The 25184-nt window shown below is 44.7% G+C and overlaps 1 protein-coding gene across 5 annotated transcripts in view; it reads left to right on the top strand.

The window, feature by feature from the left end:
- Window positions 1-363: 363 nt before the first annotated feature.
- Window positions 364-25184, top strand: part of MDM1 (Mdm1 nuclear protein) — a 57916-nt gene continuing 33095 nt past the window's right edge. For 3 of the 5 annotated variants that reach the window (XM_033953331.1, XM_033953332.1, XM_033953329.1), the window contains exons 1-6: window positions 367-510; window positions 1542-1659; window positions 5375-5742; window positions 8822-8956; window positions 13286-13459; window positions 15151-15293. In XM_033953331.1, coding sequence (XP_033809222.1) covers window positions 493-510; window positions 1542-1659; window positions 5375-5742; window positions 8822-8956; window positions 13286-13459; window positions 15151-15293 — 956 coding nt within the window. In that variant the 5' untranslated portion in view covers window positions 367-492. Of the gene's footprint in view, window positions 511-1541; window positions 1660-5374; window positions 5743-8821; window positions 8957-13285; window positions 13460-15150; window positions 15294-25184 lie in introns of all 5 variants that reach the window. The other 2 variants (XM_033953330.1, XM_033953333.1) reach the window with 2 other exon arrangements.

Raw genomic sequence — 25184 nt, 5'->3', positions numbered from 1 at the left:
CGCCCCGTCTCACTTGCTTCCTGGAACCCGCCTCCAGCTCAAGCCTCGCCCCCCAGGCTCTTCCCCGCGACTTTATTGGTCTATTTCTTTCGTTTTAACCTTCCTAGGATGAAGGGGACGAGGAGGTGCAGCTGGCAGCTGATTGGCCCAAGCGCCACGCGGGCGGCAGGGCGGCAGGAAAAGGGGCTCCGCGATTGGCTGCGCTCGGATTGACTGCCGAGACGGTTTTGCGCTGAGAGGAGAAGGACTTTGCGCAGGCGTAGAAGCGGGTGGTCGTGGCCGGGCGGCAGGAGAGAGAGTAAGAGTGAGAGAGAGAGAGAGCGTGTGTGTGTGTGTGGGGGGGATGTGTACGCAGGCGCAGAAGCCGGGAGGGGGCGTGGCGTGGGCTTTTGCTAGGGCAACGGAGCGTTGTTTACGGCAGTCTGGTCGCCGCTGGTTCTTCCGTCTCCCCCGACCTTAGAGCGTTCTCCTCGGAGCTCAGCCGCTACCGTGATGCCGGTGCGCTGCAAGGTGGGCGGGGGGTCGGTTCCCTCTGGGGGGGAGGGCGAGAGCCTTCCCCCGCCCTTAGAGGCCTGGGCTTCCCCAACGTTGAGCAGCCGTAAAACTACTTATGTCTTTCCTATATGCGATGAAGGAGAAGGGGAAGGGAAGGGGGTGGTGGGGTGGGGAAGGGAAGGGGGAAAGGATTGGTGGGGAAGGGAGGGGGAAGAGGGTGGTGGGGAAGGGAAGGGGGAAAGGGTTGGTGGGGAAGGGAGGGGGGAAGAGGGTGGTGGGGAAGGGAGTAGTGGGGAAGGAAGGGGTGATGGGGAAGGGGGTAGTGGGGAGAGGAAGGAAAGGGGTGGTGGGGAAGGAAAGGGGCTGGGGAAGGAGGGGGGAGGCACCACTCCTCCTCTGCCTCCTCTTTGCCTCCATTCCTCCCTCCCACTTGCATGCGCACTTCACTCCACTCCCCCCCCCCCCACCGTATCTCTATCCGCTGGAGTGAGCTGCAACTTCAACCCGCTGCTCACGACAGCATCTGCTCTCCCTCCGATGTCACTTCCAGGTCCCGCATCTAGGAAGTGACGTTGGAGGGAGAGCCGATCCGATGCGGGTTGCAAGTTAGTGATGCTGCTCACGTCAGAAGTTAAAAGAGGTGCAGGGGAGGGGTGCCGCTCCACCCCCCCCGGGTGCCACACACCCTTGCTATGCCCCTGCCTAGATATCCTGTCTGTCCAAACTAGACTGTAAGCTCTTCAGAGTAGGGACTGTCTATTACATCAGCGCTTGTGTACGCCTTTCAGCACTATAGAAATGATAAATAGTAGTAGTAGCAGCACTCAGTCTGGCCCAGTTGACATCTCTCAACTCCCCTCCACCGCCAGAACCCAAAAGTAATTGGGCACTTAGGGGTCTTTCTGTTCTATCTCCTGTCGGACTGCTGGTCTCCCAAGGCTCGACTGTATAGTGTTGCCGTATCTTGCAGGGCACAATGTTGGTGAATGCGTGCTGTGTTTTCTTGCTTTTTTACCTGTAAGTGTTTGCTTTTTTGTCTCTTGCAGCGATTGAGTGAATATGGGAAAAACTACAAGTGGAAGGCCTCAAAGAGGTCAGAACGCTGCAGACCGTCCTCTCCCTTGCAAAAGAACCCGTCAGCTGGACTTCGATCAGATCAGTTGGGTGAGCTCTGATACTTAAGGTCTTTTCTAAGCGCTGACTTTATTTAGCATGTCTTTCAGTGCAAGAAATGCTTCACCTCATCTGCAAGAAGTAAAGAAAGTGGCTTAATGAATATTTTTCTTTAAACTACATCTGCTCAGCTACCTTTTTGTAGATCTGAAAATTAACTTTCTGTGAATATGGACTGATTTATCTATAGTCAACACTTCATAATGATTGGGGATGCCAAACAATACAAATTGCTTCTCCTTGTCATAGTGAAGGAGCTTGCTCAGTAATGGGGTGCTTGGCACCTCCACATCTAGTTGCTATGTCTGTCAAGCAAATTGTTTGCCAGTTGTTTACTCAAGTTAGAAAACATGTTTGCAAACATTGAGAAGTTGCCATAAAGAATTAGTGCAATTACATATTTAAGATAATTCTGTCTTTGATGAAAGGTGAAACAGTTTTCATTATGAGCAGATAACTCGAGCAGTGCAAGATGGCATAGAGGTGTATCCGTTGAGAATTAATCAGCCTTTAAGTTTAAATCCAGTAGGTCAGCCCCCCTCCCCCCCAAGCAGTCATTTTTAAATCCTCATTCCTGAAGATTGATTATAAATATAGCTACATGATGTTGGTTTCTATGTTATGAGTTACCTTTCTTATTTCTAATCTTAATGTATATTTTCTGTAAACCGCTTAGAACCTAACGGATGTAGCGGTATATAAGAAATAAATTACATTATATTACATTACATTTATGTGACAGCGGCTAAGAAAGCAAATAGAATGTCAGGAATTATCATGAAAGGAATGGAAAACAAAAATTAAAATGTTGTAATGTCCTGGTATCACTCTATGGTACAGTGGTGCAGTTCTTGTCGACATATCTCAGGAAAGATATAGCGGAATTAGGAAAGGTACAGAGAAGGGCCACAAAAATGATAAAAGGTTTGGAAGGACTTCCCTATGAGGAAAGGCTTAAAGTGGCTAGAGCTCTTCAGCTTGGAGAAGAGATGGCTCAGAGGTGATCATGACAAAGGTCTATAAAATAATGAGTGAAGTGGAAAGGGTAGATGTGAATTGCTTGTTCACTCTTTCCAAAAATACTAGGACTATGGAGCATGTGATGAAGCTACTAAGTGGTAGATTTTAAACAAACAAGAGAAAATATTTCTACACAGCGTGTAATAAAACTCTGGAATTCGTTGCCGGAGAATGTGGTGAAATCAGTTAGCTTGGCAGGGTTTAAAAAAAGCTTGGAGAATTTCCTAAAAGAGAAGTCCATAGGTCATTATTGACATGGCTTGAGGAAATCCACTGCTTATTCTTAGGATAAGTAACATAAGATCTGTTTTACTTCTTGGGATCTAACTAGGTGTGCAATTCTGGAGGCCACATTACAGTAAAGATGTGTGCAGAATTGAATCGGTTCAACGGACGGCCACCAGGATGATCTCGGGGCTCAAGGGTCTCTCGTACGAAGAGAGACTGAACAAATTGCAGCTCTACACTCTCGAGGAACGTAGGGAGAGGGGAGACATGATCGAAACATTTAAATACCTCACGGGACGTGTCGAAGTGGAAGATGATATTTTCTTTCTCAAGGGACCCTCGGCCACAAGAGGGCACTCGCTCAAACTCAGGGGTGGAAAATTTCATGGCGACACCAGAAAGTATTTCTTCACAGAGAGAGTGGTTGATCACTGGAACAAGCTTCCAGTGCAGGTGATCGAGGCAGACAGCGTGCCAGACTTTAAGAATAAATGGGATACCCATGTGGGATCCCTACGAGGGTCAAGATAAGGAAATTGGGTCATTAGGGCATAGACAGGGGGTGGGTAAGCAGAGTGGGCAGACTTGATGGGCTGGAGCCCTTTTCTGCCGTCATCTTCTATGTTTCTATGTTTCTATAGGTACTTGGGACCTGGGTTGGCCACTGTTGGAAACAAGATACTGGGTCTGTCTGAGTATGGCAATTCTTATGTTTTTATTATGAAAATAAAAAAGGTTAAATAACTGCATTTCATATTTCAGTTATTAGCAACACAGTTAATAATATAGTTTTGCTTCGGATATTTTGAAGCCTTTTTCTCTTTTTTTTTAGTTCTGTGCTTATCAAAATGATTGTACCTGCTTGCTGATATGGAAGTGCAATCTAGGATTGCCTAAATTCAGAGTAGAGGTCTGCACGGGAACGGGTATCGCGGGAATCCCGCGGGGGTCCCGCGGGAATCCCCCCTAACCCACGGGGACCCCCCCCTCTGGCCCATGGGACTCCCACGGGGATGGAAAGCTTTGGAAGCAGAGTCCGTCCATATAATATAATGGACACGTCAGCCTTAGTAAAAGAGGAGGTTTATAAGTGAATTACCTGAACAGAAAACAGAAAAAGGGTTCCACCAAAGATTCCACAAGGAAAACAGCAAAAGAAACTGTGGAATTGATGATCCTGTCAGAAGGAATTGCTGCTTTTTATGGGGACGGGCGGGGATGGAGGTAATTCCTTGCGGGGATGGGTGGGGACGGAGAGGATCTTGACGGGGACGGAGAGGATCCTGGTGGGGATGGGTGGGATTTCTTTCCCCGCGCAACTCTCTAATTCAGAGTGTGTCCTGCAGCCCTGATTCTCATAGGGATGCCGAAAGGTAGAGGTAGTGGTAGGCTTCTACCACTGCCTAACTTGATTGGCGATAAATGACAAGTGAAAACTAAAATGTGGATGCCTGTAGGTGCCTAAGGTATAGGCTGCCGATGTCCTGTCCACAGAGGTGCAGCTTGCTCCAGAAGCGACCCTAGGTGCTCGTTGGATCCCCTGTGGGCGTGATTTTTTTTTGTAAAGCCCTGGCCTACATTTCCAGCATCTACTTGACAAGTGGCTGCGATTCTGCAGCTGGCGCTGGTACATGATTTGACCCATGACTAGCACTGGCTTTGGAGGTGCTGACCCATAACGGTGCCGGTTACAGAATCTGGTCCTGCATGTTTGAAATTACTGGAGAAAAAAAGCTGACATCTGTTATTGACTTAGCCATGTAAGCCGGGATTTGGAAAAGCCAGATGAAATCTATCATTAAAATCCATGAGGTAGTAACTTGGCGTGTACTAGGTCAGGCATACAGGAGAACTGGTGAACAGACTGTGCTAGTAATAAAGTGCTATTTTATAGGGCAAACATTGCTTTCAAAGAAGTCATGAGTAGGCAGTGGTCCGTAGTAAGACGGGTGCGGGTTTTGCGGTCTGCCCTGGGCTCGGTGGCACACTTCCTCCTCTCTGCTGCCCCCCACTCGCACACCTGCCCGCCTTCTCGCTTGCTCCCTGCTCCTCTCCTTGCTTTTCCCCATACCTTTTTGGTGCTCTCTCTGACATCACTTCGGGACCCGCACCTAGGAAGTGACATCAAAGGGAGCGGACACCGACACGAGCAGCATGCTTCTCACGCTGGAGAAGTTTACGGGCCACCCTCCCTTACGACACCACTGCTAATAGGTCTCTGGTGGTGGCATGGAGAGATGTAGGGCAGTTCATTCTAGTACAGACTTCATATTTAGGTGTGTGTGATGGGAAGAGACTTAAAAATTAATTAAATGAATTGAAGAGATTGAAGAAATGAAATCTGTCTGCAGCAATCCAAGCAATATGTTTTTTGTAAGTGTATTTGCATATGATAAAGAGTAACTTTCTTATAAAAAGTCCTGCACATCTCATTTAAGATATATATTTTTTTTCACAGGAATTGCAAAAGAACCAAACTTCATTTCAAAGAGAAGAGTTCCGTATTACAAAGCCCAGATTTCAAAGTCCTTTGAATGGAAAGGAGAGAGTGGCTCGGAAAAGAACTTAAATATACAACCAGTGTCTGAGATTCCTAAATCCATAACATTGCCAGTGGCACGGCACAGAGGTCAAGAGAATCAAGAAAACATCCCAACGCCAAATGCACCCAGACTACCGAAAAAGGTTCGCGCCCGTTCTGAAGACTCGGGAGTAAAATACGTTCAGGAAACTACAGTCCCCAATGGGGAAAAATTTCGTTCTTGTTCAGCGGTGGAGCAGAAAGAAGCAGATGCTTCAAAAACAGAGTTGGAAAAAGAAAATGGAGTAAGGATCTTTAGATGCTAATTGGGGTTTTTTTTTAATCGCTATCTCAAATATTTCATTAACTTGTTCCTTTAAAACTTACCTGCTATTTATTTACGAAATTCTAGGTGACTTAAGAGTTCAGTTGTAAATTAGAGACACTGGGGCGGACAAATTTTAGATGAACCCAGTTCCACCAGAGCCCACAAGAGCATTTTAATTTGTGGGGTTTGCATCATTTTTCAAAGAGACAGTTGTTGTGGGTCTGAAGTGTCCCTGGGAATCTGCTTTTTTAATGTGGGTATGTTACTTACCGTAACAGTTGTTATCCAGGGACAGCAGGCAGCTATTCTCACAACCACCCACCTCCCCTGGTTGGCTTCTCTGCTAGCTATCTGAACTGAGGAGACGCACCCTTTGCTGGGCGGGAAGGCACTCGTACATGCGCGGTGCGGCAGACTCAAAACTTCTGAAGTTTTCTACGAGCAAGTCTGCTTGCGAAGCTGTCCACATCGGGGCTCTGTGGATGACGTCACCCACATGAGAGAATAGCTGCCTGCCGTCCCTAGATAACACCTGCTTTCCAGTCCTTCCATCCATTCCCAACTTGTCCGATAGAGCAATTTAAGCGGGCCAGAGAAGCTCTAGCTCACTTAAATCACTGATCAGCGGCTCTCCTACATTTTCCCCAATGTTTTCATGCTACCAGTATGTAATGTTTATTATTTAAAATGTTTGTTCCCCAGCTATTTTTAAATTATTATGTACAACGCTTGGATAAGTGTTTAATCAAAATTTAAATAAACTATGAAAGACTGGGCAGTGAATATTAGCTGTGACCAGCCCAGAAGAAAGTGGGCCGGCCAGGGAAAGATGCTGGGGAGGAACTGATCTGACCATGACCTTCCCATGCCCTTGTCCCCCTAGAAGTTATGCATCATAGAATTTGCGCACACAGCTTCTGGAATTTATATTTATATCCCGTCTTCCACAAAGAACTCAGAACGGGTTACAGTGTACATTCACAGGGTTACAATATAGAGTTTACATACAGTGTATTGCAATATATCTTCCTATGGGATTACTTACTGATGCTGGTGAAGGGTTGAGGGAGTGACTAAAGTTAAGAAGTCCTTTAAGGGCTCTGATATGAGGAGGTTAAGGCTGTTCCCGAGGTTTGGTAAGAAATGGGAATAAGATTGTTTCCAGGCTGTCTGGAGTTGGAGGGAGTGTCCTGATGGGGTATGTCGGCATATTTTCATGTATTATAATCCTACATGCATTTTTCTGCCTGACTTGAATGTCTCCTGATAACGTGGATTAAAAGATGTGCATTTTGGAGGAAGGTGATTTCCAGACAGTCAGTTTACATAATAATTGTACCTTTTCTCTGATTGTACCCATTCGCTGATTGTCCAGCTCTTCTTCACTGTAAATCGCCTCGAACTTCTATGGCTTTGGCGGTATATAAGAAATAAATTATTATTATTAAAAAAAAAATAAAATAATAATAACCACTTTATTTTTATATACCGCCATATCACAAACAGTTCTAAGCGGTTTACAAGGGAAGAGACTGTATACAGACAGCGACATTACAGAGAACTTTTCGATCACTATTTGTCCTATTTCTTCTGAGTATTTGCGTTGCAGTTTCCTCCACACAGTCATATGGAAAGACATGCACAAATGCTCACTTGCTTTAGCAATGCTCTTCGGCCTCTCTTCATCGCAACATATCCTCCCAGAAAATTTATTGCAAGGAGTTTCTGATATCGACAAGCTCTGAATATCTAGAAAGTGATTTTGTTTCCTCCTCCTTCATTTTATTGATTCAATTTTCTCTACCGTTCTCCCAGGGGAGCTCAGAACGGTTTACATGAATTTATTCAGGTACTCGAGCATTTTTCCCTGTCTATCTCGATGGGCTCACAATCTTTCTGTGCAAAGCTAAGTCGCTGGCTTTGTCTCCCTAAACATTCTTTAGAGCAGTGTATCATAAACCGTGTGCTGCGGCACACTAGTTTGCCACCCAAGATTTGGTGGAGAGGGTACTGGCACCGGCTGACTGTCTGCAGGACATGCCTCTCGCAGCGAGAGGCCCATCCTGTGGGCAGTCAGTCAGTGCCTCTCTCTGGGCCTCTTCTCCCTCGAACAGAGGAGATTGAGAGGGGACATGATCGAAACATTCAAGGTACTGAAGGGGATAGACTTAGTAGATAAAGACAGGTTGTTCACCCTCTCCAAGGTGGAGAGCACGAGAGGGCACTCTCTAAAGTTGAAAGTGGATAGATTCCGTATGAACATAAGGAAGTTTCCCACCCAGAGAGTTGTAGAAAACTGGAACGCTCTTCCGGAGTCTGTCATAGTGGAAAACACCCTCCAGGGATTCAAGACAAAATTAGACAAGTTCCTGCTGAACCAGAATGTACACAGGTAAGGCTAGTCTCAGTTAGGGCACTGATCTTTGACCAGAGGGCCGCCGCATGAGCGGACTGCTGGGCACGATGGACCACCGGTCTGACCCAGCAGCGGCAATTCTTATGTTCCAGCGGCAATTCTTATGTTCTCTGCACGTTTCCCCTTCCATCACCCCCTACTGGCAGTTCAGGGCTTGTCTTGGGAGCCTTTGCGCATGCTTGTATATCAATGTGATGATGTCACGAATGCGCATAATGTGATCACGTCGATGTCCGCGTACTTCTGGATACCTCGAGCTGAGACCACTATGTTTGATGTGCTGCGGCTTGACAAAGTTTGTGAGACTGCTTTAGAGTAAGTGGAGGCTGACTTGTGCGGATGCTGTTTTCCATTCATGTCTCCCTCCCCCCCCCTCCTTGCTTAAATCTCTAGTATTGCTTTAATAGGGAAATAATGCATGTGAGTTGAAGACATGACTGTAAATTAGTGAGTTCCTTTGTTGCTTTCAGTAAAAAAGGTGGGGATTTATCTTGCTTTTCTCAGGGATCTAAACTAGGTAATTCTTGTTAAAAATTTAGTATTAGATCAAACATGCCAACCTGCAGACACTTTTTTTTGGTTTGTTTTTAAATGTAAAGCCACAATACTGATTAGAAATATTCTGGTTTTGGGTTGCCAGCTTCACAGAATTCTGAAGAAGAAGGCAGGCTTGCAAGTTGCACCTTTAAGCAGCTTGGCCAGGAACTCCGAATACAACAGACAGTTTGTATGGAAAAACCCTGTACAAAACTCTCCAATGCTGGCAGCTGAACAGGTAATTTCAGAGCACCTGAAAGTCTATCTTGTAGACATCACGAGGACGCTCAGATGGGGATCCTAGTTTCCAACAAATGTACAATCGCCATAAAAATAATCTTGCTCCTGGTTACCGGATATTGATCTAGGTGGATGGTTTTACAGGTTTAATTCCAACACCTACTAATGCGACTGAAATCTTATCTGACACGGGGAGGTGTGTAGCTCTAATTTCGAATTGGATGCTTATGCATCATTTAAAATTAAATTTATTTATTGACCTCAAATCTAAAAATTCTAAGCGGTTTACAAATGACAAAACTGATTTTTTAGATCCAATTGAAAGAAATGTAATCACCAATGGAACTTCTTTTGTCTTGAATAACGTATCTTTCAAATTAGAACCTTCCCTGAAAATTTTGGGAATCACCTTGGATTGGAATTTAATGTTATAAATTCAGCTGAATGGCCTAATTAACCCCCCCCCCCCCTTTTTTTTTTTGCGAAGCCACGTTAGGCTTTTTTATCGCCGGCCACAGTGGTATTAGCTCTGACGCTCATAGAATTCCTATGAGCATTGGCGCTAATACCACTGCGGCCAGTGATAAAAAAGCCTAACGCGGCTTCACAGAAGGGGGGGAGGTAAGTTAGGCACCCTTTCTAGAACAGAACTTGTGCACATTCCGTTCAGCTAGGCTGGTCTGCTTGGATGAAAAGGAAGGTGGACGTTGGATTTACTTTTTCATTTCCTCGGGTCTTGCCAGACCAGTCCAAGTTTCAAGTTTATTAGGTTTTTATATACCGCCTATCAAGGTTATCTAAGCGGTTTTACAATCAGGTACTCAAGCATTTTCCCTATCTGTCCCGGTGGGCTCACAATCTATCTAACGTACCTGGGACTATGGAGGATTAAGTGACTTGCCCAGGATCACAAGGAGCAGCACTGGATTTGAACCCACAACCCCAGGGTGCTGAGGCTGTAGCTCCAACCACTGCGCCACACACTCCTCCAACACCCATCCATGGAAGTCAAGGGTTCTCTCCAATAACTCAGAGTATGTTGTAGCTCCCTCTGAAGGTAGTTGTAGCCTTGATGTGTGAAATTATTTCATTAATGGGCTAGTGGCCATGAAATGATTTGGACCGCATTGAGTGTGGCTTTGGTGAACTGGAAATCCAAACCCCCCAAATTGTCTTCCATAGCCTTAGCATTTGATAATAAGATCCAGAGGCAGTACCAGCTCCTTATATGAAATCAGTTGTGAGCTTTCTTTTTAAATCTGCTGGCAGGGGGCATAATCCACTTATCTGAACTGGACTGGTCTGGCAGGACTCAAGGAAAGGAAATAATAGGTAAATCCAAATTTCTCCGTAGTGCAAATTATTTAATACAATTCCCAAGTATTGCCAACGGGCTTATTTACTAAATAAGGTCTCCATTTACAAAGCTGTGGTAGAGGTTTCTTCTGCGGGCCAGTGAGGTAATTGCATTGGAGCATTTATTTCGCTAGCCTGCGGTAGAAACCTCTACCGCAGCTTTGTAAAAACCAGCATAAGTGTATAACTCACATTAATGCATGTTAGTAAATCTAGACCTTAGGTTACAACCTTCTTGAGCAGTGATCTACCTGGTGTAACTGTCCTTCAAATACAAATTATGCGGCCAGTAGACCATCTGAGCAAGAAGTGAAAAAACAACCTTATACAGTAGAGTCTCAGTTAATTGTAACTCTCACACAACCGGCAAAAAAAAAATTCTTCTAAAGCACCAGCAGCAGTGTCCTGAGCTGCAAATCCTCCCTCCCTCAAGTCCTGAAGCAGCTACGAACCCCCCCTCCTGCCCTGAAGCAGTGGTTCTGAGCCGCAAAACCCTCTTCCCGCCCTCCCTCAAGCCCCAAAGTGGCAGAAGCAGGCTGCGGTCCTGAGCTGCAAACTCCCCCTCTCTCTCTTCCTTACCCGAAGGGCAGTGGTTAGGAGGCATAGGCTGCTGGTGACTAGCCCTGGCAGGGCTTTTCCTCTGCTGTGCATCAGAGGAAAGGCCTGCAAACAGCCTGTTTTGAGGCTGCCTCCTGCTGACTGCTGCACTTCAGGCAAGGAAGTGAGAGAGGGAGGGAGTTGGTGTGTGGTTCGGGACCGCCGCCTGCTTCTGCCACTTTGGGGCTTGAGGGAGGAGGTCTTTGCGACTTAGGACTGCTGCTGCGCTGGTGCTTCGGGGTGCAAGGGAGGGGGAGGGGAATTGAGATAGTGTTAGACAAGGTTTCTAATACACTCCCAATTAACCAGAAAAACGGTTATCCGGTATCCACCAATCCCCATGGGTGCCTGTTAACTGAGATTATACTGTAGATTAGTGGTTCCCAAACATGTCTTGGGGAATTTCTAGCTATTTTCCTCCATTGCACATGTATATTTATATTAGATATCCTTAAAACCCGGGGTTGGGAAGCATTGCCCTAGATTAGGGCACAGTCCAGTTAGATGCCCAGTGCCTGGCTTCTGTCCATCAAATGTTACTCGTTGAATCCTAAAATCTTCAGCAGACAGTTTGCACAAAAGAGAAGTATTTACACTTATAAGCAAAGCAAAATGTAATGTGTCAGAAAAGCACAGACTGGCACATTGGAATAGAGTACATTTTGGCACCTGCCTTCAGGAGAAAGTAGGACAACAGTTCTGTCTCGGATGGATAAAAATCTCCGAATCTCTGTAATTATACTGTTAGTGAGTCTTTAGCCATTTTCTGATGCTTATAATTGAAACCTGTAGTCTGAATCTGTGGCTCGGTCTGAACATTGTGAGCTGGAACCTTGGGTTAGTTTAATCTGTTGAGGCTAATCCTGTTTTAAGGTGCCACGGACAGTCGCCTAGAATCTTGGGCTGCTGAGTTTGAGTTACCTGAGTGTGCTGTCTTTGGGGCTCATAAAGAAATAGAAAAAAACCGCCCCTAAAACCCCCGAGTTAGAGGAAGATTTGTAATGCTCTTGATATTTTTAATCAGCTTTTCTGAAGGAGAAAAGTGGGCTTCTGAGATTGGGTTAGATCTTCAGAGGCTCCAAAGGTTTTCATGCGGCATGTTTTTTTGTATTTGTTTTTTTAAATTTGGGGGGTTGGGGGTCACACATGAATAGACAGCTAAATAGGGCATTACCAGCACCAGAAACGGTGCCCACCTTACTAAGGGATATAGGCACCGCCCATTCCCCCTTCTCATCATCCTACAGGACTCTAGTCAATGGTATCTCATTAGGAGTGTCATTGGGTCCCTGCGGTAGTGGTTTCTAGGAGTTCAATGTAGAGATTTAGGGGGATTTCACGAAAGGACACCAAGCCCTTTAGTGTACACAATTCCTCCCTTCGTTTCTTCTATAACAAGGATCTCAAAGTCCTTCCTTGAGGGCCGCAATCCAGTCGGGTTTTCAGGATTTCCCCAATGAATATGCATTGAAAGCAGTGCATGCCCATAGATCTCATGCATATTCATTGGGGAAATCCTGAAAACCCGACTGGATTCCGGCCCTCGAGGACCGGAGTTGCCCATCCCTGACATAGACACTCTAATCTAGGGGTCTCAAAGTCCCTCCTTGAGGGCCGCAATCCAGTTGGGTTTTTAGGATTTCCCCAATGAATATGCATTGAAAGCAGTGCATGCACATAGATCTCATGCATATTCATTGGGGAAATCCTGAAAACCCAACTGGATTCCAGCCCTCGAGGACCGGAGTTGCCCATCCCTGACATAGACACTCTAATCTAGGGGTCTCAAAGTCCCTCCTTGAGGGCCGCAATCCAGTTGGGTTTTCAGGATTTCCCCAATGAATATGCATTGAAAGCAGTGCATGCACATAGATCTCATGCATATTCATTGGGGAAATCCTGAAACCCGACTGGATTCCGGCCCTCGAGGACCGGAGTTGCCCATCCCTGACATAGACACTCTAATCTAGGGGTCTCAAAGTCCCTCCTTGAGGGCCGCAATCCAGTTGGGTTTTCAGGATTTCCCCAATGAATATGCATTGAAAGCAGTGCATGCACATAGATCTCATGCATATTCATTGGGGAAATCCTGAAAACCCAACTGGATTCCAGCCCTCGAGGACCGGAGTTGCCCATCCCTGACATAGACACTCTAATCTAGGGGTCTCAAAGTCCCTCCTTGAGGACCGCATGAATATGCATGAGATCTATGGGCATGCACTGCTTTCAGTGCATATTCATTGGGGAAATCCTGAAAACCCGACTGGATTGCGGCCCTCAAGGAGGGACTTTGAGACCCCTGTTCTATAATGACTTAAATCTGAAAGGTAAATAGTACCAAGAATATCTTATTTTCTTGTACATTTATTTAAAGGTTATTTGCAGCAAGCCTAACTCCATTCCTCCGTTTAAAACGGACGTAGTAAATAGTGAAACAGAATATAGGAGTCAGTTTAAAGGTTCACCTCCAGCGAAGGGACCAAAACTGAGAAGAAACTATGACGACAACTCTGCGTATGAACCAGAACATGTCTCTCCTGAAGAGAAGGTAATCATTTTATATTTTCAGTGTTTTCATTGATAAAATAACTTAGTACAAGGGAATATATATCACCTTAGGGCTCCTTTTACAAAGGTGCGTTAGGGCCTTAACGCACGCTAGACCTTAACGCCAGCATTGAGCTGGCATTAGTTCTAGAAGCGTAGCGCGGGTTTTGCACGCGCTAAAAACGCTAGCGTACCTTAGTAAACGGTATGCTTCAGTTGGTTTCAAGTTTTTTCAAGCTTCAAGTTTTATTAATACATTTGATAAATCGCCTATTAAAATTGCTAAGCGATGTACAAAATCCAATAAAGAATAATAAAAAGAAACTAACATTTAACAATGTGGTTACATATACTACAGACATAAGTCGGGAGGGAGAAAATTAAAAGTTACAATCTTAAATTTTTGGTAGAAAAACAAAGGAAAAACAAAAGGTAAGGGGTAATTAATCCATAACACTGTTAGGAGCATCTACAAAAAGTTTCAGATATTAAAAGCATCGTTAAATAAATAAGTCTTTAAGAATTTTTTAAATGTTATGATGTCTTTTTCAGTTCTAATGTATTGTGGTAAGGCATTCCACCATTGAGGTCCCATCACTGTGAACATATCTGATCTTCGTGTTCCTATGATTTTTAGAGAGGGTACTGAAAGCAGATTTTGTCCAGATGAACGAAGTGGACGTTGAGTACTATGTGGGATTAGATATCTAGATATAAATAGAGGTTCATTAGATGCTAGTGTTTTGAAAATGAGCAACATTATTTTAAAAATAATCCTATGACCGATTGGCAGCCAGTGGGCGTCTATAACTAAAGGTGTGACATGGTCATATTTTCTCGCGTTATATATTAATTTGATGGCTGTATTTTGTATTAATTGAAGTCTCCGTTTTTCTTTCTGGGTAATATTGAGAAGAAGTGCATTACAGTAGTCAAGTTTTGATATTACTAAAGAATGAATGAGTATTTTAATCGAAGTTAGACTGAGAAATTTAGCGATTGAGCGGATCAGTCGTAATTTATAGAAGCAGTTTTTAACAGTAAGAGAAATGTGTTCATGATAGATCAATTTATCGTCTATTATTACTCCGAGGATTTTAACAGTTGAGTGGAATTTTATGGTGCACATATATTAAAGTTTGAAATATAGATACGCAATTCTTCCTGCATTAAACACCAGTAGATACATAAGAACATAAGAGTTGTCATACTGGGACAGACTGAAGGTCCGTTAAGCCCAGTATCCTTGTCCAACAATGGCCAATTAAGGTCACAAGTACTTGGCAAGATCCCAAAAGAATAAAACAAATTTTATGCTGCATATCCTAGAAATAAGTAGTGGATTTTCCCAAGTCCATCTCTTTTTTTTAAACCCTGCTAAACTAATTGCACTCACCACATTCTTTGGCAAGGAATTTCAGAGTTTAATTGCATGTTATGTGAAGAAATATTTTCTCCAGTTTATTTGAAAACTGCTATTTAGTAACTTCATTGCAAAGTATACAGGTGCTTTTGTATGCAGGTGTCAACAGATTTCAAAGGGAACTGACCCGTTTGCTTACCTTTTTGAAAGTTTGTTACAGGTTATGCAGATAATATGAAAAGAATTCATGAATTTTCAGACTTACTTTTTAATTTGAAAGCCAAACAAAAACTGCTACTTTCATTTTATTTAATTTATCTGTGAATTAGAATAAAGAGAGAGAATCCTTAAAGTCTGGGGAAGGTTCACCAAGGCAAGAACAATCGGAAATGGAACAGAAACAAGCTAATCAGAAAAAGACAATGAGGCAAAGATATCTTCAGAGGCGTCTCTTTCCTCATCAGGGCCAAGGGTACGTACACTCTTTGATGGCGTGATCTTATTGTAACGGGTTGTACTGCCCAGAGATACATTCCAACTTGAGAGATGGATTAAATGTAGAACTTATATGCTTAATTACTCAGAATGGTAGAGAACCAAAGAAGATGGCAAGAACTGACTTAGATAAGAAGCAATAACTTGTGCTCAACCTGAGATACATAGCTAGGGATGCTGGCTTGGCCAATTGGTCTTTTATTTGCCATCCTCTACTATGTTACTGTTGAACCTGAGGACACAACCATCTAATGAAAAGGCAAGTCTGGTGCGGATACTGGAAAGTAACTTGTTTAAGTTTTAAATAATGTTATACTTGATTTCCTGATATATTTCTGCTGTTTCCTTTCCTTATATTTACATCCTTTTGCTTGTTCCTATTTCTTTTACTCTCTGGAAAAAGATGACTAAAGTCTCTAGAATGAATTCTGTTAGCGTAAACAGTTTTATATAACAATTCAAACCCCATCCTTTTATGTGAAAAAAAAATAGCTACCGACAGAAGTTCAGACGTGTAACTTGTTCAAATTGCTTATGGACCCATGACACAAAATCAGCCATTCTCAACATTCTGCATCTGTTGCTTTAGGCACTTTTTGCTGACGATGTCACACTTGTTCGGCGTCTTCTTTGCGTACACAGCTGCCGATTGTGTGTCAATTGCACGATGGCTCCATGTATAGAATTGCTGCTTCGAGAAAGGTCATTGTTCACCTATGTCGCCATAAAAAAACTGGACCGGCCTCCCCACGGACACAAGATCAGAAACTACCTGGGTTTTACAATAAAATTGAAAACATTTCTTTACAAAAATCACTTCAACAGGATGATCTTTGACGTCCCAGGGTTATCCAAGCTCTGGCTGATTGATTGATTTATATACAAACAAAACCAAAAGAAACTGCAGATGAGCGTACAAGATGCAGGCTATGTTTATTATATCAATTGTTAATTGCGGTTAGTTACCACCTTTTTACAAACCAAGGAACCCGACACGGTCCGTGTTTCGGTTAACATGCCTTCATCAGGAGTCCCTAGTTGACAAGGTATCAAATTTTTGTTTGCACGTCTTTTCCTTACTGCAGATTGTGTTGGATTTTATTTTTTTCTTTATTTATATACCACTTATAGCCTTACCCCCTCTTCTACAAAGCCGCGCGGTAACGGCCCCGAAGCCCATAGAGATTTAAGATTAGTTTGCCACATTTAAATATATCTGTTTTCCTCTGCTTTTGATGGCTCGATATTCAGCTGGACTGTGAGCATTTTTGAAAGGGTTTTGGAGCTACAAGCCGCCTTCATGCAGAAATCCACATTTTTGCATATAAATCCAGGACATTTCTCTGCTTTCTTTTTTTTTAGTGGGAAGAGTGATGCCCTGAATATATGCAGGGTGCTCTTCTCTTATCTGGAAGCTATGAATCAGTTATTTGTTTGTCCTTTCCATTGATTAGAAGAAAGGGGAAACTGTTTTTTGGGTGATGATAGCAAAGTGGCTTAAGGACACAATAAAATCAGTATACATCCTTCTTGTACTCCAAGGGTTAAATACACATTCAGCCAGAGATTAGGTGATTTACAAATCCCCCAGACTACAAATCCTTCAGAAAGAAATAAATACCCTGTTATTAAGAAATCCTTAAAGACAAACTAACACAGCAAGAATCATCTCAATCCCCAATAGCAACCCGCTCCACTCCATAACTCCTTATGTATTCCTAAATGTCCAAATAACACCTTTTGTAATCCACCTTGAACCGCAAGGTAATGGCGGAATAGAAATCACTAATGTAATGTAATGTAATCTTGTGGGTAGAGACTCGTTCCATTTTTTGGCATTATAGACTGAATGTGGTCTTTGAGGCTGGTGTCCTTGGAACATGAGAAAGGAAAATGGTCAAACCAGAGGACATAATTTGAGGTTGAGGGGTGGTAGACTCAAGAGCAATGTAAGGAAATTCTTCTTTACGGAGAGGGTGGTAGATGCCTGGAATGAACTCCCGAGAGAGGTGGTGGAGAAGAAAACAGTGACGGAGTTCAAAGAAACGTGGGATGAACACAGAGGATCTAGAATCAGAAAAGAATAGTAAATATTGAAGAACTAAGGCCTGTACTGGGCAGACTTGCACGGTCTGTGTCTGTATATGGCTGTTTGGTTGAGGATGGGTTGGGGAAGGCTTCAATGGCTGGGAGGGTGTAGATGGACTGGAGTGAGCTTTGACGGAGCCTTCAGCAGTTGGAGCCCAAGCACAGTACCGGGTAGAGCTTTGGATTCCTGCCCAGAAATAGCTAAGAAGAAAAATAAATACATTTTTTTTTTAGATTGAATCAGGTTAACCCTTTCAGGACCATAAGGATCGTAGGCCAATTTTTGTGGTTTTGACGACATTTTTATGGTAAAAAGGGCTTGCAGATGCCAAAAAATTGATTTTTTTTGTGAAATATCATTATTTTTATTTAAAAAATCACACTTCTGGCTTATGGACAGTGTGGCAAGTGAATCTTCTCGTCAATCTGGCAACAACGCTAATGAATGAATGTCGGAACCAGTTTGTTTACATAAAGGCAGTATCATATGAAATCCGTACATATCAAATTTAGAACTGTAGACTATCCCAATCAAAATTTATAGGATTTTAAAGTTATGGGACAAATATGTCCCTTGGTCCTGAAAGGGCTACGCAGACTGGATGGACCATTCGGGTCTTTATCTGCCATCATCTACTATGTTACTATGTTTTCCTCTCTCCTAAAGACTAAGTAGTGTTTTTTTGATTCCTACTATTCTTCTGGACTGATCTAGTAAACAAAGCAGGTACGACTTAAATTTTACCATATTTCCTTTCCTCGAGTCTCATGGTTGCCTAGCTTGGTTCAGTATTTAGGAGGTTCTCTGCATTGGCCCCCTTCCCCCTGGTGGGAGGATCATGAGGGAGGTGTACTTATATTTTTGCTTTTCTACAGATGAAAAACTGAGTAGTGTGTGGCTGTTTGGTGTATAGGTGTGGTTTTTCTGTCTTTGAAAGCTGGACGAAAGGAAAGAAAAGTTAACAAGTAAGATCAAATTTTACCCTCATGTATTCTTTTTTCTGTACATCATCCTCTAAGGTTTTTCTTTTAAGGGCAGCCTCCTTCCAGGCACTGTTTTGCCAATGGTATGACATTAATTACAAGATCTATGTAACAGAAAAATCCAAGTTATCCCAGGACAAGCAGGCAGCATATTCTTGACTGATGGGTGACGGCACCGACGGAGCCCCGGTACGGACAATTTTAGAGTGATTGCACTCTAAGAACTTTAGAAAGTTCTAGCTCGGCCGCACCGCGCACGCGCGAGTGCCTTCCCGCCCGACAGAGGCGCGCGGTCCCTCAGTTTCTTAGTTTCCGCGGAGCTAAGAAGACGCGTCTCTCTCAACGGCCGTTGTGAGAGAATCTTTCGTGAATTCCCGCTCGCGAAAACTGGTTAAGGAGATAATATTTCCTTTCCTTTTTTTATTATTTTCTAAAAAAAAAAAAAAAAAAAAATTGTTTCTTTATTGTTTTTCCATTATTTTCGGTTTTGCCCCAGCGGGGCCTATAGCCACCATCGAGGCCTCGGCCTTCGATTTGGCTGAAGCCGTTTTTACATTCATGCCCCCCCAACCCGGCTTCAAAAAGTGCCAGCGGTGTGCACGGCCAATTTCACTGACTGATCCTCATAATTGGTGCCTTCAGTGTCTTGGTCCCGACCATCGAGCGTCCACCTGCACCCGCTGTGCAACTTTGAAAAAGAGAACTCTTAAGAATCGTGAGATTCAACAAAAATTATTGTTTGGTGCCGAAATGTCTGATTCTACACCGGTACAGACATCGGCACCGGTGCAGTCGGCACCCACATCTTCGACACCACGCGATACCGCGGCGGTGTCGGCTCCAGGTAAGCCGGCTAAGAAGCCTTCCCCGTTAGAACGTCCTCCGGTCTCAGTGGCAGCGAGCCCAATCCTGCCGACCTCGAGGCGCTCACGGAAGCGCTCCGCTCCAATAGAGGTGAGCCCCTCGACATCGGGGTCCTCATCCTCGGAGCGTAGAGCGGCACCGCAGGTACCTTTAAAGAAAAAGACGGTACCGGTGCCTTCCCTTGAGGAGCGTATAGCTACTGTTCTGAGGGCGCAACTTAAAGAACAGCTACAGCACCTCTTACCTTCAGTCCTGGCATCGACCATACCGGTACCAGTCCAGTCTGAGCCACCGGTACCGATAGTGGACCGTCCTATTTTATCGACGCCCACTCTATCGGTACCGGTACAGTCGGTTTCCTCTGTCTCCATGCCGATTCTAGCGCCGGAGCCGAGAGCTCACCATCAAGCTGTACAGACTTCGGCTCCGGTGCGTACCGTAGCATCTCCCGGTACCGAATCAGGCAGGTCGGGGAAGTCTCTTCACAAGTCCCGGCATTTAGAGCCTTCTACTCCAGAGTCTCGAGACCGGAGTTATCAGGTTCGAGACCCTGACTTATGGGGTGACTCAGAGGATCCTCTTCTTTCGGAGGGAGAATGCTCTTCTGGTGATGAGGACCCGTCTGTTTTAGGAGCCTCCTCTAAACCAGAAGTGTCTTCCTTTTCTTCCTTTTTGAAGGAAATGTGTGACTCTCTCTCCATTCCTTTGGAGGCTGAGTCAAAGAAATCCAAGGCTTTTTTGGATGCCTTGGACTTTGACCAGCCCCCAAAGGAATATCTTAAATTACCTCTCCATGATATTCTGAGAGAGACGTTTTATAAAAATCTGGAAACTCCTCTGACTATTCCTGGAGCTCCCAGAAAATTAGACTCATTGTATAAAGTCATTCCTATCCCTGGGTTTGACAAGCCCCAACTACCTCATGAGTCCCTTTTGGTTGAGTCCACCTTAAAAAAGTCCAAAGGGGCTAGTGTTTATGCCTCAGTCCCTCCTGGCAGAGAAGGCAAATCTATGGACAAGTTTGGTAAAAGGCTATACCAAAACGCTATGTTAGCTAATCGATCAGGAAATTATGCTTTCCATTTCTCTTTTTACCTTAAGCAGTTAATCCAAAATCTCACTGCTTTTGAGAAATATCTTCCTGATCGGAAAAAGCCTACTTTTCACCAGACTTGTTCATCTCTGTTGCAGCTCCGAAAATTCATGGTAAGATCCATATATGATACTTTCGAGCTGACCTCCAGGGCCACAGCCATGTCAGTGGCCATGCGACGGCTAGCCTGGCTTCGTGTTTCAGAACTGGACGTTAACCACCAAGATAGGCTAGCCAATACACCTTGCTTAGGGGATGAGCTGTTTGGAGATTCCATGGACTCCACAACTCAAAAATTGTCCGCTCATGAGACCAGATGGGACACACTTCTGAAGCCTAAAAAGCCTCCTCCATCCAGGCCTTTTCGTCCACAGTCATCCTACCAGCGTAGATTTGTGGCTCGCCCTCTGCCTCAAACTGCACAACAGCCGAGACGTCAGAGGCAACAACGTCCAGCTGGTAGACAACCTCAGCAGCAGCAGCAGGTAAAACCTACACCTGCTCAAAAGTCCACTCAGCCCTTTTGACTTGGTTCTCCAAAACATAGCCAGTCTTGCTCCTTCTACCCAAATTCCACAGCCTATTGGAGGACGCCTTTCTTATTTCATAAGCCGTTGGGAACTTATCACGTCAGATCAGTGGGTCCTGAATATCATTCAACACGGCTACTCTCTCAACTTCCAATCTCTACCTCCTCCAAGTCAACCAAAAGAGTCTGCTTTGCACACACCTCAGTCTCTTCTTCTTCTCCAGGAGGTTCAATCCCTTCTCATTCTAAATGCCATAGAGGAGGTCCCTCTAGATCAAAAAGGACAGGGATTCTACTCCCGTTACTTTTTGGTCCCCAAAAAAACAGGAGATCTCAGACCCATTCTAGATCTCCGCGATCTCAACAAATATCTGGTCAAAGAAAAGTTCAAAATGCTCTCTCTAGCCACTCTTTATCCTCTACTGAATCAAGGCGACTGGCTATGTTCCCTCGATCTCAAAGAAGCATACACTCACATACCAGTCAATCTGGCTTCCAGACAATACCTCCGCTTCATGGTCAATCGTTGTCATTACCAATACAAGGTGCTACCCTTCGGCCTTGCCTCCTCTCCAAGAGTGTTTACCAAATGTCTGATTGTGGTAGCTGCTTTTCTACGCTCCCACCACCTTCAGGTGTTTCCTTACCTAGACGATTGGTTGATAAAGACCAATTCTTCTCAGACAGTGCTCCAAGCCACCAACCAGACCATCAGGTTTCTTCAAATTCTAGGGTTCGAGATCAATTTACCCAAATCTCATCTCATCCCCACTCAGAGGCTTCAATTCATAGGAGCTATCTTGGACACAACCCTCATGAGAGCGTTCCTACCGTCCAACCGTCTTCAAACTCTTCTTTCTCTCTGTCAGCAGGTGCTTCAACAGATTTCCATCTCAGCAAAGCGAATGATGATTCTCTTGGGTCACATGGCTTCCACAGTTCATGTCACACCCCTCGCACGTCTTCACCTGCGCACTCCTCAATGGACCCTTGCTACTCAGTGGTCCCAAGCGACGGATCCTTGCTCACGACACATATCTGTGACATCATCTCTTCGTCAGTCTCTTCAATGGTGGTTGGTATCCTCAAATCTATCCAGAGGTCTTCTGTTCCATCAGCCCCCTCATCAACTGGTCATCACCACCGACGCCTCTCTTTATGCATGGGGAGCTCACTTGAACGAGTTCCAGACTCAAGGTCTTTGGACAGCCCAGGAAAAGAAGCATCAAATCAATTTCCTGGAACTCAGAGCGATGTTTTATGCCCTCAAGGCCTTCCAACATCTTCTCTTTCCTCAGGTCCTCCTGTTGTGCACAGACAATCAAGTTGCGATGTACTACATCAACAAACAGGGTGGGACAGGCTCTCGCCTTTTATGCCAAGAAGCCCAAAAGATCTGGAATTGGGCCATAGATCACCATCTCTTCCTGAAAGCTATCTACATTCAGGGAGCACAGAATTCTTTAGCGGACAAACTCAGCAGAATTCTACAGCCTCACGAGTGGACACTCGATCCTGTAACTCTGCAGTCTATCTTCACTCAATGGGGCACTCCTCAGATAGACCTCTTTGCAGCTCCTCACAATCACCAGCTGCCCCTATTCTGCTCCAGACTTTACTCTCCTCACCGTCTGGCAGCGGATGCTTTTCTCCTCGACTGGTCGAATCTGTTCCTGTACGCCTTCCCTCCTCTGCCTCTAATGTTGAGAACCTTATTCAAGCTCAAGAGGGAACGAGCCACCATGATTCTGATTGCTCCGAGGTGGCCCAGGCAACATTGGTTCTCCCTTCTACTTCAACTCAGTTCCAGGGAACCTTTTCTTCTTCCTCTGTTTCCTTCTCTGCTTACACAACAGCAGGAAACCCTTCTACATCCCAACCTCCAGTCTCTGCACCTGACAGCTTGGTATCTCTCGGGCTGACATCTCATGATACTCTTTTATCTCAGCCTGTTCGTTCCATTCTGGATGCCTCCAGGAAACCAACCACTCTGCAATGTTACCATCAGAAGTGGACGAGATTTTCCTCCTGGTGTTTTCTTCATCATCTTGATCCCACTTCCCTGGCAGTGGAGACGTTGTTGGACTATTTGCTCTCTTTGTCTGACTCTGGCCTTAAGTCTTCTTCCATCAGAGTCCACCTCAGTGCCATTTCAGCTTTTCATGAGCCAGTCCATGGAAAACTTCTCTCAGCTCATCCCCTGGTGTCCAGGTTCATGCGTGGGCTTTTCAATGTGAAACCATCTCTTAAAGCCCCTCCTGTTATCTGGGATCTCAATGTGGTTCTTTCTGCCTTAATGAAGCCTCCATTTGAACCTTTGGCTACCTCTCCTTTCAAGTTTCTCACTTGGAAAGTGCTTTTCCTTATTGCCCTTACCTCTGCCAGGAGGGTCAGTGAGCTTCATGCACTGGTCGCAGATCCACCCTTTACGGTTTTTCACCATGACAAGGTGGTTCTGCGTACACATCCAAAGTTTCTCCCTAAGGTTGTCTCTGAATTCCATCTCAACCAATCCATTGTTCTACCTGTTTTCTTTCCAAAACCTCATTCTCATTCTGGAGAACAAGCTCTACATACTTTGGATTGTAAAAGGGCTCTGGCTTACTATCTAGAGCGTACGAAACCCCACAGATCAGTTCCTCAACTTTTTCTGTCCTTTGATCCAAATAAATTGGGACGTCCCGTTTCTAAACGTACGTTGTCTAATTGGCTGGCAGCGTGCATTTCATTCTGTTATGCTCAGACCGGACTGACACTGGAAGGTTCTGTCACGGCCCATAGAGTCAGAGCAATGGCAGCATCTGTAGCTTTCCTCCGTTCCACTCCTATTGAGGAAATCTGCAAGGCTGCTACTTGGTCCTCAGTTCACACTTTTACATCTCATTATTGTCTGGATGCTTTCTCCAGACGGGATGGACACTTCGGCCAATCTGTTTTGCAAAATTTGTTTTCTTAATGGCCAACCTTCCCTCCATCCCTCTTTTTGTTAGCTTGGAGGTCACCCATCAGTCAAGAATATGCTGCCTGCTTGTCCTGGGATAAAGCACAGTTACTTACCGTAACAGGTGTTATCCAGGGACAGCAGGCAGATATTCTTGCGTCCCACCCACCTCCCCGGGTTGGCTTCTTAGCTGGCTTATACTAACTGAGGGACCGCGCGCCTCTGTCGGGCGGGAAGGCACTCGCGCGTGCGCGGTGCGGCCGAGCTAGAACTTTCTAAAGTTCTTAGAGTGCAATCACTCTAAAATTGTCCGTACCGGGGCTCCGTCGGTGCCGTCACCCATCAGTCAAGAATATCTGCCTGCTGTCCCTGGATAACACCTGTTACGGTAAGTAACTGTGCTTTACACCATGCTTTCTGGACCCCTGTTCGTTTACAAAAGTTAGATAGCTCTAAGTCAAATAGATGTTGGCATTGTCATCTCGAAGCAAGGACTTTAGATCATTTATTGTTCTATTGTCCTTTCATTTTGGCTTTTTGGAAATCGATTTGGGCCAAATAAATTGTTTGTTGGAAAATCCTGTTGCTTTATCCTATGATACTATATTATTTGGAATGTCAGTGAAGAAGAAAAGTCAAATTTCTGCAAAGAATAATAAGCTCTTACTTATTATGACAGGAGTCGCCATTCAACAGATTACATTTAATTGGAAGAACTGGAATAGATTAAATTACAGTTTTTGGTGGAATTCACTGTGTCATATATATACACTTCCCCCTCCCCATTCGCGGTTTCCGCACTTGCGATTTCACATAATCGTGATTTTTTTGGGGGGAGGGGGGAACACCCCCCCTATTTTTGCCTTCCCCCCGGCATCCCGGCCTTATCTGGTGGTCTAGCAGGCTTTCGGGGCAGGAGCGATCTTCCTACGCTCCTGCGCCGTGTAGATCGCCAATCGGAAATGGCTGCCGTGAGCTCCCGCCGTAGTCTCGAGAAGATCGCTCCTGCCCCGAAAGCCCGCTAGACCACCAGGTAAGGCCGGGATGCCGGGGGAAGGCGGGAGGGAGGTGGGGGTGGGTCAGAGCCAGATATTCGCGGTATTTCCCTATTAGCGGTCCGGCTCTGCCCCTATCCCCCGCGAATAACGAGGGAGATGTGTAAGATGGAAAGAATGATAGCCTTTCAGAAAGGAAATTTTAATAACTTTCAGGAGGTTTGGAGACCATTAATAGAATATTGTAATGAGTAAAATATCATTTTTCCCCAAATAGGTATATTTGTGTGGGGTGGGGGGAGGGACTTTAATTGTTTATTACATATATTTAATGTGGGGATGGGGAGGTATGTTATGTGATTTAATGGGTTTAT

Source organism: Geotrypetes seraphini, chromosome 7 (assembly GCF_902459505.1).
Source record: "Geotrypetes seraphini chromosome 7, aGeoSer1.1, whole genome shotgun sequence".
NCBI classification, from domain to species: Eukaryota; Metazoa; Chordata; class Amphibia; order Gymnophiona; family Dermophiidae; genus Geotrypetes; species Geotrypetes seraphini.
The sequence above is the reverse complement of the archived record's forward strand: the minus strand, read 5'-3'. Positions and strand labels throughout refer to the sequence as shown.